At 45.9% G+C, this 12,500-nt stretch overlaps 1 protein-coding gene across 1 annotated transcript in view; it reads left to right on the top strand.

Annotated features, from left to right (window-relative positions):
* Positions 1-2,134: 2,134 nt before the first annotated feature.
* The window catches only part of LOC310801605 (cGMP-inhibited 3',5'-cyclic phosphodiesterase 3A-like), a gene marked incomplete at its 5' end in the record, with an annotated part of 65,622 nt that continues 55,256 nt past the window's right edge, over positions 2,135-12,500 (top strand). Inside the window, one exon of the mRNA XM_083665671.1 lies at positions 2,135-3,046. Coding sequence (XP_083521797.1) covers positions 2,135-3,046 — 912 coding nt within the window. The remainder of the gene's footprint in view (positions 3,047-12,500) is intronic.

The following is a 12,500-nucleotide window of genomic DNA, read 5'->3' as shown; positions in this document are numbered from 1 at the left end:
CCAACACACACTGGCCCGGGTACAGGACTATAAATGGTTTGCCTGAGCTGTTGAGCACTGAGATGGGTAGAAGTTCAAGGAACATATTCAACATCACAAGCATGTCAGCTTCACATCGCTGATTCTGTTACTAAATAAGCCATCCTTTGTTTTGAAAATAGACTAGAATATCTCAGGGAAAAATCCAGAATATTATGCTCTGAAAATAGGACCATACTGTGGCATGACAGCCAGTGGAGCGTCTGTTGTAACTCACTACACCATTTTATGAAGATGGTGTGAGAAGTCCAGATGTTGAATCAGCTCTTGGGCTTTTAGTACACTGTGTGTGTGTGTGTGTGTGTGTGTGTGTGTGTGTGTGTGTGTGTGTGTGTGTGTGTGTGTGTGTGTGTATGTGTCCACGTGCGTGTGTGTGTATGTGTGTGCATATGTGTGTGTGCGCGCTCGCACGTGTGTGTGTGTGTGTGTGTGTACATGTGTGTACAGCTGTGTGCCATTGAGTACATGGTACATCCCTCTGTGTAGGTGTGAACATTTGTATGGATACACGTAGGCATACTGCACAGTACTTACCCTAAGATATGTGTAATGAAACATTGATGGCAACCTCCCACTCTGACTCAGCGCCCCATCATCAGTGACACTTTAATGGGATGAATATTTAAATGACCTCCTGGTGGAGGTGGAGGAGGAGGAGTCAAGATGGCCATCACGGTTCTATTCTGAGAATTTCTGGGGTAATGAGTTCATAGTGAGGAGGCGTCAATCTCTCAATTGAGAACTTTAAAAACGGAGCCCTTATTCGAAATCCGAGTGTGGCCTTCATAAAAAAAGACATGTTACAAAGACATAAAAACACCACTGTTAACACGTCCAGATTGACCACAAACTAGTCTATGAGCACATGACTCTGGAGGAATTTATCAAAACACTGATGGATTCTATAATGCATTTAACATAGTATTATTTACTTTTTTTTATGGAATTTTAGATTTGGCCATTCTAGATTTTTCTAGATTCTAGATTTTTCTAGATTCTAGATTTTTGCCATTCTTTTGCACTATCTGAGAAACTGTCTGTCAATAAACATGCAGGCACTGCAGGTACAGTATAACCGTCAGTACCGTCAACATACAGGCACCACAAAATAACTGAACAGGGGTGGGGTGGCTTACATAATGTCTGTCACATTATTCAAAAGTCATTTTTTTTCTGATTACGATCCGAGTCAGATAGCAGCGAAAGCTTCTGCCTGTGCAGGCTGAGTGTAATAATTTGGGGGGTTGCTCTGCGCTGCACACCCTGCTCCCTATGTAGACTGTGAAGTCGGGGGTGTGAATGAGTCGAGGTACGACACTCACACTTCATGCACGGGTAGTTTCATAGCTGCTGGTGTGATGAGTAACACTCTGGATCTCCCCTCTCTCACAACGTGAAGCCACAAGGAACGGGACCCGATGCGCATTACAGCCATTTGAATCGGGTTCATCCTCGGAAGACAACGCGGAGTCTCCTGCAATTGATACGTCTAGAAGAAGGAAAGAAAAAGAAGAAGTGGAAGAAATAATTGCAAAGAGGGCGTGCGTGTCTGCGCTAGATATACCTGGGACTGCGCTCGTGCTTTGGAAAGGTTACTGAAGCGGAAAAAAAAGGAGTAGGGGCGAGGGGGCTGAAGCGGGATGAGAGAAAAATAACACCAAAGTCTGAGAGACAGCGCGTCACAAAGGAGGGCAACGCGGGACGTGAGGATGATGTGAAGGAAGCAATGGCCTAGATCTGTAAGACGCCAGGAGTTGGTCTGTCACTCTGGTTCACTGCATACTGTTTCGGAGGCATTTCGTTCTTTCATCAATGCACATGAAGAAAACACAAATAATGATCTGTGAAGACTTGAAGGTCCCCATGCGTATTGCGTAACATTTGCGTAAACGGAGGGTCATTTTGTTTGTATGAAATATGTGCCATTCATTTTTGCTCTATTTGTTTAAGTTACACTATATGATCGTGCATAAAGGGGTTTGGTTGTTCTGTCAACAACTCTCAGCATCGCTAACTCATGCCCTGTCCCATGACCCGCTCGTCTAGAGGTACAGACTTCCTCATATGCATTACTTCCATATCAGCCATTTGAGTGATGGCGATGGCAGTTGAGTCTGACAGTAGCAGCGGTGTATGGAGCAGCACTCATGAAAAAAGCTTCAGGGCACCCGATCGGAACGGTTATGTGAAAACATGTGTCATCCCGCTGCGTCGAGACCAGGGCTATGAGTCGTGGGTGAGGCTAATGCTCACGAAAGTATGGAGTTCCCAAAGACTCCGGTGCGCGGTGTGTGTGGGGTCGCTTTCGGTTTTTCTCGCTCTGGTGGTTAGATTTGCAGACTGGAAAAGTGAACTCAGCAGCACGAACAGCAGACTCTCTGCGTCTCCTGTTCATTTCGCGTCAGGCTGCGCAGGGGAGCTGTTGCAAACTTGGTGGCATCTGATTTCGCCTATATTTACCCTCATATGTGCCTTCTTTTGGGTGGGTTTGTATGTGATCCGTTGTGGAGTCCTTATCCAAACCGCCCTTTTTCTCCTAACGCTGTGCCACCTGGGCGAAGCAGCGGCGTGGTCTCTCTTGCACCACGGGACGGATGAACAGCTGTTTTCCTTCACGTCAGCGGCCGTGGTCGTGCTCGCCTGCCTGGCCACCGGCGCACTCATGGTAGCGCGGCTGAAGCAGGGCATCTCTGTCATCGTTTGCATCAGCGTCGTCAGGACTATCTCACTCATTTCCCTGCACAAAGTACGGGCCACTTGGAAACCGTACGTGGCATACCTGGTCGGAGTGCTGGGCATCCTACTGGCGAGGTATGCTGACAAGCTCCTTCCGAACCAAGGGATACACAAGGAGGGCTGTACTCCCGTGACAGGAGCAAGGGAAGAGATCCCTGTATTTAAAAGGCGAAGGAGGTCCAGTTCTGTGATATCCTCAGACATGGCACACAGTCAGTCCAACAGCAAGTCACACCGGAGGACCTCGCTGCCATGCATTCAAAGGGATCAGGTAAGGAGTTTTTGTCTCATATAGTAATATGTTTTTTGTTGTTGTTGTTGTTGTTGTTGTTTTTTTTTTTTTAAGTTTGGAAGAGGCTATGCAACAACAATATTATTATTATTATTATTTGATTATGAATGGCAAATTTAAATTTCCCCTGACCACATGATACTATTGTAGTAACAGTATAAATAGTAACAATATAACAATATAATAATAATATTAATAATAATGACTATAATTATAATAATAATAATAATAATTATTATTATTAATAATAATAATAATAATAATCACAATAACAGTTATTATTGTGTTATTATGTTAAAACATATACAATAATGATAATAGGCTTAATATTGTGTATTTTTACTGCAATAATAATGTAAATGATAATTGAGGAAGAATACATCTTATTATTAGGATTTGTTTTTATGATAATTGAACCTTGGATGAAACGTTTCTGTTTGCTGTTTTTAGAAGCTTCTACCTATGGCTTTGAGATTGATATCTGCACTGACATTATTATAAAGTGACCCACCATATCCATGCAATTACAACAGCACACATAACACTGAATGCTATCTCCCCTTGGATCTCTCAAGAGTTTGCTTTTGTAAGATTGATCATAAATCTCTGGTATTTCTAGCATTTTGACTTTTTATCTGAGGAATGTATATGAGGAATATCCAGCCTGAAGTAATGATGCATTTGTCCTTATTGTTATTTTACATTCCTATTTAATTTTTTTCCCAACAGTGTATTTCTCTTTCAAATATTACATGCAGTGTAGTGGTGGTTTTGTGTTGTGAAATTATAGTTTTTTTAATTGAAGATCTCTCTCTCTCTCTCTCTCTCTCTCTCTCTCTCTCTCTCTCTCTCTCTCTCTTTAGAATTTGACATATCAATTTAGTTTTGAGGATGGTGTTTTCAATTGTTGATAAGATAGGGGTAAGGCATGGATGTCATTGGTTAATAGCTCATCTCATCTCCAAAGTGTTTTGACAGCACCTATAATTTATTTCAAACTGGATTTCTGATTTGCAAATAATTCTCCTTTACCACCACATAATATGTGAAGTTGAGATTTATATTCATCTTCTCTCTCTCTGGACCTATTTCCTGTCACTTGCATCTTAGCCTTTTTCCTTTTTAAATAGCAAGCTGTCCTAAAACCACAGGAATTCCCAGTTGCTTTGGTCCTAAACGTCCTGACTGATACAGACACATACCTGTGTTCAGCTACAGGGGTCAAAGGGGTTTAACTCACTCAACTTAACGCCAGGTCCTGGATTTACGGCTGCCTCCCTATGGAAAATCAATGACTACGCTGAGCATTTCAATGGAAAACAGATTTTCTGTCTGATCAAAGCCCTCATTGTGACCCCCACTGCAGTTAGGAGGTTTAGGGACATGTGAGGCTGCAGTGTCGGGTATAGCCACTTGAAAGATACCCTCTGCTCTCAAGGTTGGTTAGCGATGGAGTTAGCTTGTTTGTTTTTCTTTGTGGTTCAGTCAGACTTTTTTTTTTTTCTCTCTCTCTCTCTCTCTCTCTCTCTCTCTCTCTTCCCCTCAGCAGAGCTGTGATGCTTGAAAATGAAAAATTGCCGTAGTCTTTATGTGCTCATTTGAGCTGCCTGGCTGGGCAGGTAATGATGAGTGTGGCTGTTGAGGGAGTGTTTTCATGTTAATGTTAAAACAGACAGAGTTTATCAGCGGAGGGAATGTTGTGAGGGATGCTTTGTTTTCCAACGAAGAGCGACGAGGCAGAAAATTGATGTAGATGATTCTGGTTTACATTTACAGGGTCTCCACCAACTGACATCTGCCTGCGGATGACTGATTTAATCATTTACAGGCTATTGTTTTCAAAAGAGTTCGCATAAAAAAAAAGAAAGCATGTAAGAAAACAAAAACAACAGTCTTAATATTTCAGCCCAGAAAGAGAAGCTTCCTACTCAGGCTGGTTGCTAGTTGACTTGGGGGTGAAGTGGTTTGAAAAACGATATCTGTTATTTTTAGAGGTTGGTTTCTTTTTCTCCATTGCTTACAATTGTGCCTCACTTTTAGCTACAGCAATGGCACTGCCTGCAACACTCACTTGAAAGAAGCAGAATATCTTGCCTTTAAACCCACAGCTTGACGACACGCAGGACATCGAATGTGACAAAGTGCTAAAGCTCTCTGCAGTGATGATCTTACACAGGCATTTTTGGTCCGTCAATTTCAGGAATGCAAAAGTAGGGATCGTGAGAGAGTTACTAAAACAGGCGATAAATTAATTTCCACATCCACATTTATTTGAAATGAGTCTAGGACCAGCTTCCACTCAGGCTTTCACCCATGATTTATTCACCGTATCTGTTAAAAACAACCCATCGCAATGGAGGCAACACGGGATGAAACTCTGTCAAGCACAAAACTTGTGCAATATTGAAGTGGAATGATTAAAATGTTGATAACATATCTGAGATGCTCCACTCCCTCACTTGCTCCCAAGCTAGGGCCCTCTAGTGAGAGCAGCGCTGAACTACAGGCGGTGGGACTGGACAAATACCTTTCTATTCAGAACTGTACATTACAATAACAAAACAAAGCCTTTGTTCCATATAAACAACACATACACATTTTCGATTTTTCTGTCACTTTGAATTCAACGCAGACAGCAAGCATGCGATTACGACCCTAGCCGGCGCTCTCCCTCGACGCTGGTGAAATAGCTGAACAATGCTAACAGCGTGCTTGTAATTGAGACACACATGGCGCACACATGCTCCCCCGAACCCTGTCTTGTCTGTGTGGTCCTGATGAATAAACAAGCCCAGGCTTGACCCACAGGAGTCATCACCTCCTTCACACGGGCTCTGGCCTTTCTAACGAGGGTCAAACTCGCCGGGGAGGATCCGCATCGCCACGGACACGTGCTGAGGAATGGGCGGAGAGGCCGCACGCCTGACTGGATGACTGACTGACTGTGAATATTGCCTGACTGGTTGACTGACTGACTTTTGTTTAAAGCATGGGTGACAGTAGGATATTATGTTTCCCCCCCGGTGTTGACTGAGAATAGGACCCCATTTGCAATAATGACCTGAGGAAGTCACTGTGTGATTGCAATTTGGCCCTTTTTGTGCGTTTTGCAAAGCAATAGCAAAGTTCATATGGGGCATACAAAGGAATAACTGCACTCTGAGACTCAACTCCAATGTGTGTTTATATTAGTGCCATGCTATTACGAATTGTGTAAAGGTGTCCGTCGCTGGATGGAAGGATTAGCCTTTTGTCCGCATGTAGCTTTGCTTCCTCCCCCAGCAGGCCTCTCCCACAGTCTTAAGAGTCTTATATAAAGCCCTTCAGATTGATGCTTCACTGTATAAAAACAGTTTATTTAAAAAATAAATAGAGCAAAGAGGAATCCTTCTGTCTCTTCCCCTTCCGAGCCTGTCTAAAGCTCTGACGGTCCCCCTGTCCAGCAGAGCCATGCTCACGGCACTGTCTTCCTCCAGTGGGTCAGGGTTAGTGAAAAAGAAGTTTAAAAATTTGATAAACAGGCATTTTTTCCCAATTTATGATTACTGTTTGTCTGCCAGCATCAATCAGCCCTGCACGTAGCAGTGTTTTCACCATGCTAGGTCGGCCTCCCAGACGCGGGCGTAATAAAGGAAAGTCATTACCAGCTGATCTAATGGGAAGCCTTCGTGTCTCGCTGGGATATCCTTGGTTCTGTGTGCTAATGGGTTGTGACAGCCCGGTCTTCTGTATTCCAGCACTGGAAGACTGAGCTGGGGGGTGGATGGGTGGTGGCGGGGTGGCGGGGGGTGGGCGGGTGGACTTTGGATCACTTTTTCACAGCTTGTAAGGAAATTTGATTTCCCAGACGGTCCTGCTCCAAACATCAGCGTTGTCACACGGTTTTCCCCTTCCTCACTCTCCCAAGACATTCACCCCAGACATTCAGGAAAAGCGACATTCCATATTTCCCAATAATCCATGGTTTCAGTGGAGTGTGTTTGGTTTGCATATCATACTGTATAGATGGCATGTTTCCACTCAACTTAATTAAGACAGGTTTGTTTTAACTGGAACTCTTGACAAGAAGCTGATTGGGCCCTGCGGTGTGTAGGAGGAGTCAACAGTGCATGGAGCTCAGTGCTGATTGGACATCAGTTTGGGTCCTTTACTTGACTGACAGCTCTGCTGACCATGACAGCCACCAGAGGCCACAGTGCCTCCGCCCCCTGCCTCACTCCGAGCCCTGCTCTCTGTCCTCCCACTGACACCAACACAAATATTATCTCAACCAGCAGAGGAAATTCTTTCTTAACTTGGATGATAAAGATATTCTTGAAATCTATGATAATGACTTCCTGTGGGGAGATCCAAATACAATTATCAGTGCCGTTTTATAAAATGTTTCCAGTTGCTCCCTGTGTAACTACTCTGTCAGTAATTGAATTGGATTTTGGCTGGAGAGACCTGTGATAGCCTGTTTGCTCGTGATTATTCACCATTGGTCTCCCCCATAGAGGTTGTTTTTATTTAATTGCAAAGCCTCCTGGGATGATGATGTTTTTTTTGGAATGACTCTGAGTGGCCTGCGGTTTTGGGGATGGACTCATTCACAACCCATCGCCATCTGGAAAGGAAGCCGATATCAATGTTGGGTCGTGTGTCTTGCGATTGGGCGATACATGTCAAGCTCTCCATCTCCTTCCAGCCTCAGAGTACAGTAGTTGGAGGGCGGAGGGAGGGAGGGAGGGAGGGGGGGGGGGGTGATGGAGGAAGGGGGGGAGGAGGATGGAGGAGGGGTGGAGGGATTGAAAGTAGGTCATTCGAGGTTTTGTTTAGTAGCCAGGGAAAACAGCAGGCCCAGTCTTACCCCCTAAATGGTGGGAGAGATGTGCGTTTGAGCGCAGTAGTGTGGCGGGACGGGCTGGAGTGTGCTTTTCCTCTGGGTTTGTATGCGTTGCCTCTGCCCAGTTGGCAACCAAACACGGAGCCACATTAGACTCCATCTCTCGTCTAGAGGCAACGTAAACACCAAATAGTTCGCCTGAGCTCTGCTGTCACACCAACGGGACGTGTCCAAGGTGTTGTGGTGGTTAACACCAAGCGCTGGCCAGCATGGTCCTGTCTATGACACACACACACACACACACACACACACACACACACACAGAGTGCATCTCTCTCAGACATTTCTATGACGTGTCTCACAACTTCGTTGAGACCAGGCTTTCCTAGTTCGGAAAGCCTGGGGAAATCCTATGCAGAAAGTTGCTACACAGGGGTGGAAACCCCGTGAAATGACTGACTCCTCGCAACGCATCGAGTACCTTGCCCGGACGGAGCTCCGAAACAACAGATTTCAGTTTTTCCTTCGGGTTTTCTTCCATTTTCTTCAATGCTGCGAGCTGGCATAGGCAACAGCTCGTAATTGTCCTGCCTGGTTTGAAAAGACAATGCAGGTAAGAACAAGCAACCGTTCTACAGGCATGTAGGGGGAGGATTCTCGGAATGTAACATCCAATGAAATTATGAGCACGTTCTCCCATCGATCCGTCCAGTTCAATCCAAGCCAGGTCAGCTAACCTAAAATTCTCCAGACCTCCAAAGGAGGCGAGACAACAACGTGATTTGGAGGTACGGCTATGCGAGACTACGTATCTCATAGACATCGGTACAATTCTCCAGCCCATCTCTGGGCTGCTTGTGGAGCTCCATCTCTGGGCTCCTTGAGGAGCTCCATCTCTGGGCTGCTTGAGGAGCTCCATCTCTGAGCTCCTCACAGAGCTATTATAGCATAGACTATAATAATAATAATTATTAACAGGAGAGAACTTGTACAGGGGGGAAGTGGGGGTGAAGAGCTCCGTCTCTGGGCTGCTCGCGAAGCTCCATCTCTGGGCTCCTCACAGAGCTCCATCTCTGGGCTGCTCACGGAGCTCCATCTGTGCCCCCACCCCCCTGTGTTCACTGTGCAGCTAATGGAGGGAGGTGAGTGTGAGTGTGGAGCCAGCAGGCTGATGGGTCCCAGCTGCAGCGGTCGGCCTGAGAGGTTCAGTCTGCCCACAGAGAAACCCTGAGCGCTCCAAACTAACGACAGACCCCAGCACAGCTGGACTGCACCACGGCTACATGTAGCTAGGCCAGGGGAGGCTGGTGGAGGTAGAAATCGGAGGATGGGTTCATTGTAATGCATGGAATGGAGTGAGGAATGGTATCAAACACATGTGGAGGTAGAAATCGGAGGACGGGCTCATTATAATGCATGGAATGGTATCCCCCCTTTTCCCACACGTGTGGAGGTAGGAATCGTACGTAGGAGTATGTATTATAATGAGCCCGTCCTTTGATATCTGCCTCCACCAGCCTCCCCTGAGCTAGGCCCAGTCTCAGCTCAGTGACACACACTCTGACTGCACACTACACACTCACTACACACCTGAAGGAAACAACACACACATACACAGCATGTAATACACACAAAGGCAAATATGGATGTTTGTTTCGATTGTCTAAAGGAAGATCAAGCATTGTGTGTCAGTTGCAATGTCTGTCTGCTTCAGACTCCAACAATCACTCAGGCTCCTGTGTTGCCATACAAGGAGGAAGGATAATGTTGTTGGTTATGAAGGTGAACAGAGTGTTCTTGGGCAAAAATGTGCATGCTTTTCTGTGTGTGTGTGTGTGTGTGTGTGTGTGTGTGTGTGTGTGTGTGTGTGTGTGTGTGTGTGTGTGTTGTGTGCGTGCCTGTGTGTGTGTGTGTGTGTGTGTGTGTGTGATGTCGTTTGCGCGCGTTTACCCGTGTGTGTGCGCGTACACGTGTGTGACTTTCTAGGAATGTTTTTCCAGCACTCTCACTCTTCTGAAAGAAGGACATGTTAATAGGTGCCACTCAGTATCCCAGATGACTTCCCTCAACTGACCGTGTTAGCCCCCCCCCCCCACCCTTTCATCTTTATTTGTAGTCCTCCAGGGACATCGTTTCTTCATCGGAGTACCTGCCTGACTTTGAGACAGTGATCCCTTACATGAGGGGGACATTCCTGTGCTTCCTCTGCTGCTAAATGGGCTGGAATGTGCAGGTTGAGCGGGCCTGAAGGACAGCCCAGTCCCATTCATCTGGAGCTGGGCTGAGCTCCGCGCCCCGGGACCCTCCCCTCCTTCCCCACGCAGCCCTGAGCCAACACCACCATCCTGGGCTGTCACCAGGTGTGCAGCTGGCCTCCGCCAAATGAATGGACACTCTCACACCACCAGGATGTGTGTGTGTGTGTGTGTGTGTGTGTGTGTGTTAGGTCTGTGTGTGTGTGTGTGTGTGTGTGTGTGTGTGTGTGTTGGGTCTGTGTGTGTGTGTTGGGTCTGTGTGTGTGTGTGTGTGTGTGTGTGTGTGTTGGGTGTGTGTTGAAGTGAAGGGTAGAGAGGCTTAAAAACAAATACAAATGTTACAATGTGTGAAATGTTGTAAAAAGCATTACAAATCAGCAACAGCACAACAGTAAACCCCCCTCCCAACTCACACACATACACACACACACACACACACACACACACACACACACACACACACACACACACACACACACACACACACACTCTAGCTGTGTGCATCTTCACATATGCTGCGCTGGTGGTGAGATGATGTTGACCTCTGACCTCCAGCCCGGTTCAGAGGCTGGCATCTCAATGAAGCCTGTTCTCCTGGCCCATCATGTCCTGTTTGCGTACAGTTAGGTGAAACAGAACAGACCTCATCGGTCTAACCACGCTTCAGTGGACCAGGAGAACGTTCAGGACCTTGCTGACTGACCAAGGATGTTCTGGAACATCTAAACACCGTAGAACAAAACTGAAGCTAGGCAATAACACAGTAGGACATCCTAGGAGAAGAGGGTTGAGGCCGTGCGGCTTTCCTCTTAATTAAATATCTGAGATTCTGGCATGTATTACCCGGTCGCGTTGGCCGCTCCAGGCATCCCATGTCTTCCGTTCCGCTCGACTCAAATCATCAGACATTATCGCATGTACAATTTACACAAGTCGTCAGGGGAAAGATCCTCTCTTTCATCGGAGGTCGGGCTCATTGTAACGCGTGGGATGGAGTGAGGAATGGTATCAAACACGTGGAACGGAATGAGGAACGGTGTCCTCGGTCCTCTCCCACAACGCCGTTCCTCATTTCCATTCAGTGCATTGCAATGAGCCTCCGTCCTCCGGTTTCTACCTCCACCAGCCTCCCCTGCTGCGCAGTCAAGACAGCAGCAGGCAGGACATACAGTACAGTAGTGCCCATGCAGTAGCAGTAACAGCCTCCCAGGCCATCTGGTAGTGTAGTGTGGTGAGAGGAGGCTTGTTGTTGTAACCTCTGCCTGCTGAGGCCTCGTCCTGCCCTGCTAGCTGGCTAGCGCTCGCTAGCCATGTGCCTGTCTCTGGCCTGCAGGCAGCAAACAAGGCCGCTGTTGTTTTCCTCCTCAATGGTATGTTTTAGTCTGAAAATATGTCCATGAAGAAGAAGAAGAAGAAGAAGAAAAAAAAAGCTGTCTGTACATCTGTCTGTCAATTGGGTGGTTATTTCACTCTTTGCAGGGGCAAGTCTCAGGGTTTGGGTTAAGATCTGTTTTCACAGAGTCACTTTCAATTAGGACGATGTTAAAGGCGCAATGTATAGCCGTGGTCCAGCACTGTATTTTGCATGTATATACAGTTTTTTTCTTTTTTTTAGAATTGAGTGGATTTACTGTATCCTGTAGAGACGAAATATGGTTATTAAGCATAAATAGAGACCGTAGGTAAGCTAATCTGTTTGGTGCAAGGACAGCAGAGTTTCAGAGTAGGACCTATTCAGAGAGATTTTAGATTGCTTCTACAATTGCATTTCCCAATTATCTTTATTTTCCAGCATGATTCCCCGAGGAATAGGAGCAGCTGATTATTAGAATATGCTTGAGTACTCTTTTTACTGCTTGATGTATTCTCTAACTCAGTAATGTAGGGCAGAATCTCTCATTTGAGATACTGTACAAGTCTCCCACTGACCATGTATTATTCAATGCAGAATAACTTTGAGTTATGTTGGAGTATGGCTAGGATTTTAGGATTCAGCCCTTTACTGACGAAATCTTATTGATGTCAGTCACAGTGAAGGCCAGAGAGAGAGAAACCAAGGCAACGTCTAGACTCCTCCATGGCTTGACTCGATATCGACTATAGTTTCCCGGACCCAGATTAAGTGCCCAGTCCTGGACAAAACAACATTTTCAATAGCAAATCTTTATTGAAGATGCATTTTAGTCTCAGCTTAGGTTTAATCTGTATCAGGGAAACCAGACCTATATGTTAGAGCAGTGTCCCGTTCACACTGTTATGAAGTAATGACCTCTCTACTGTTCTATCTCTATGGTTCCATCTCTATGGTCCTATCTCTATGGTTCCATCTCTATGGTTCCATCTCTATGGTTCT

The sequence above is a fragment of the Argentina silus genome (genome assembly GCF_951799395.1).
Source record: "Argentina silus genome assembly, chromosome: 3".
Taxonomy (NCBI): Eukaryota; Metazoa; Chordata; class Actinopteri; order Argentiniformes; family Argentinidae; genus Argentina; species Argentina silus.
This window is presented reverse-complemented; position numbering and strand designations above follow the sequence as displayed.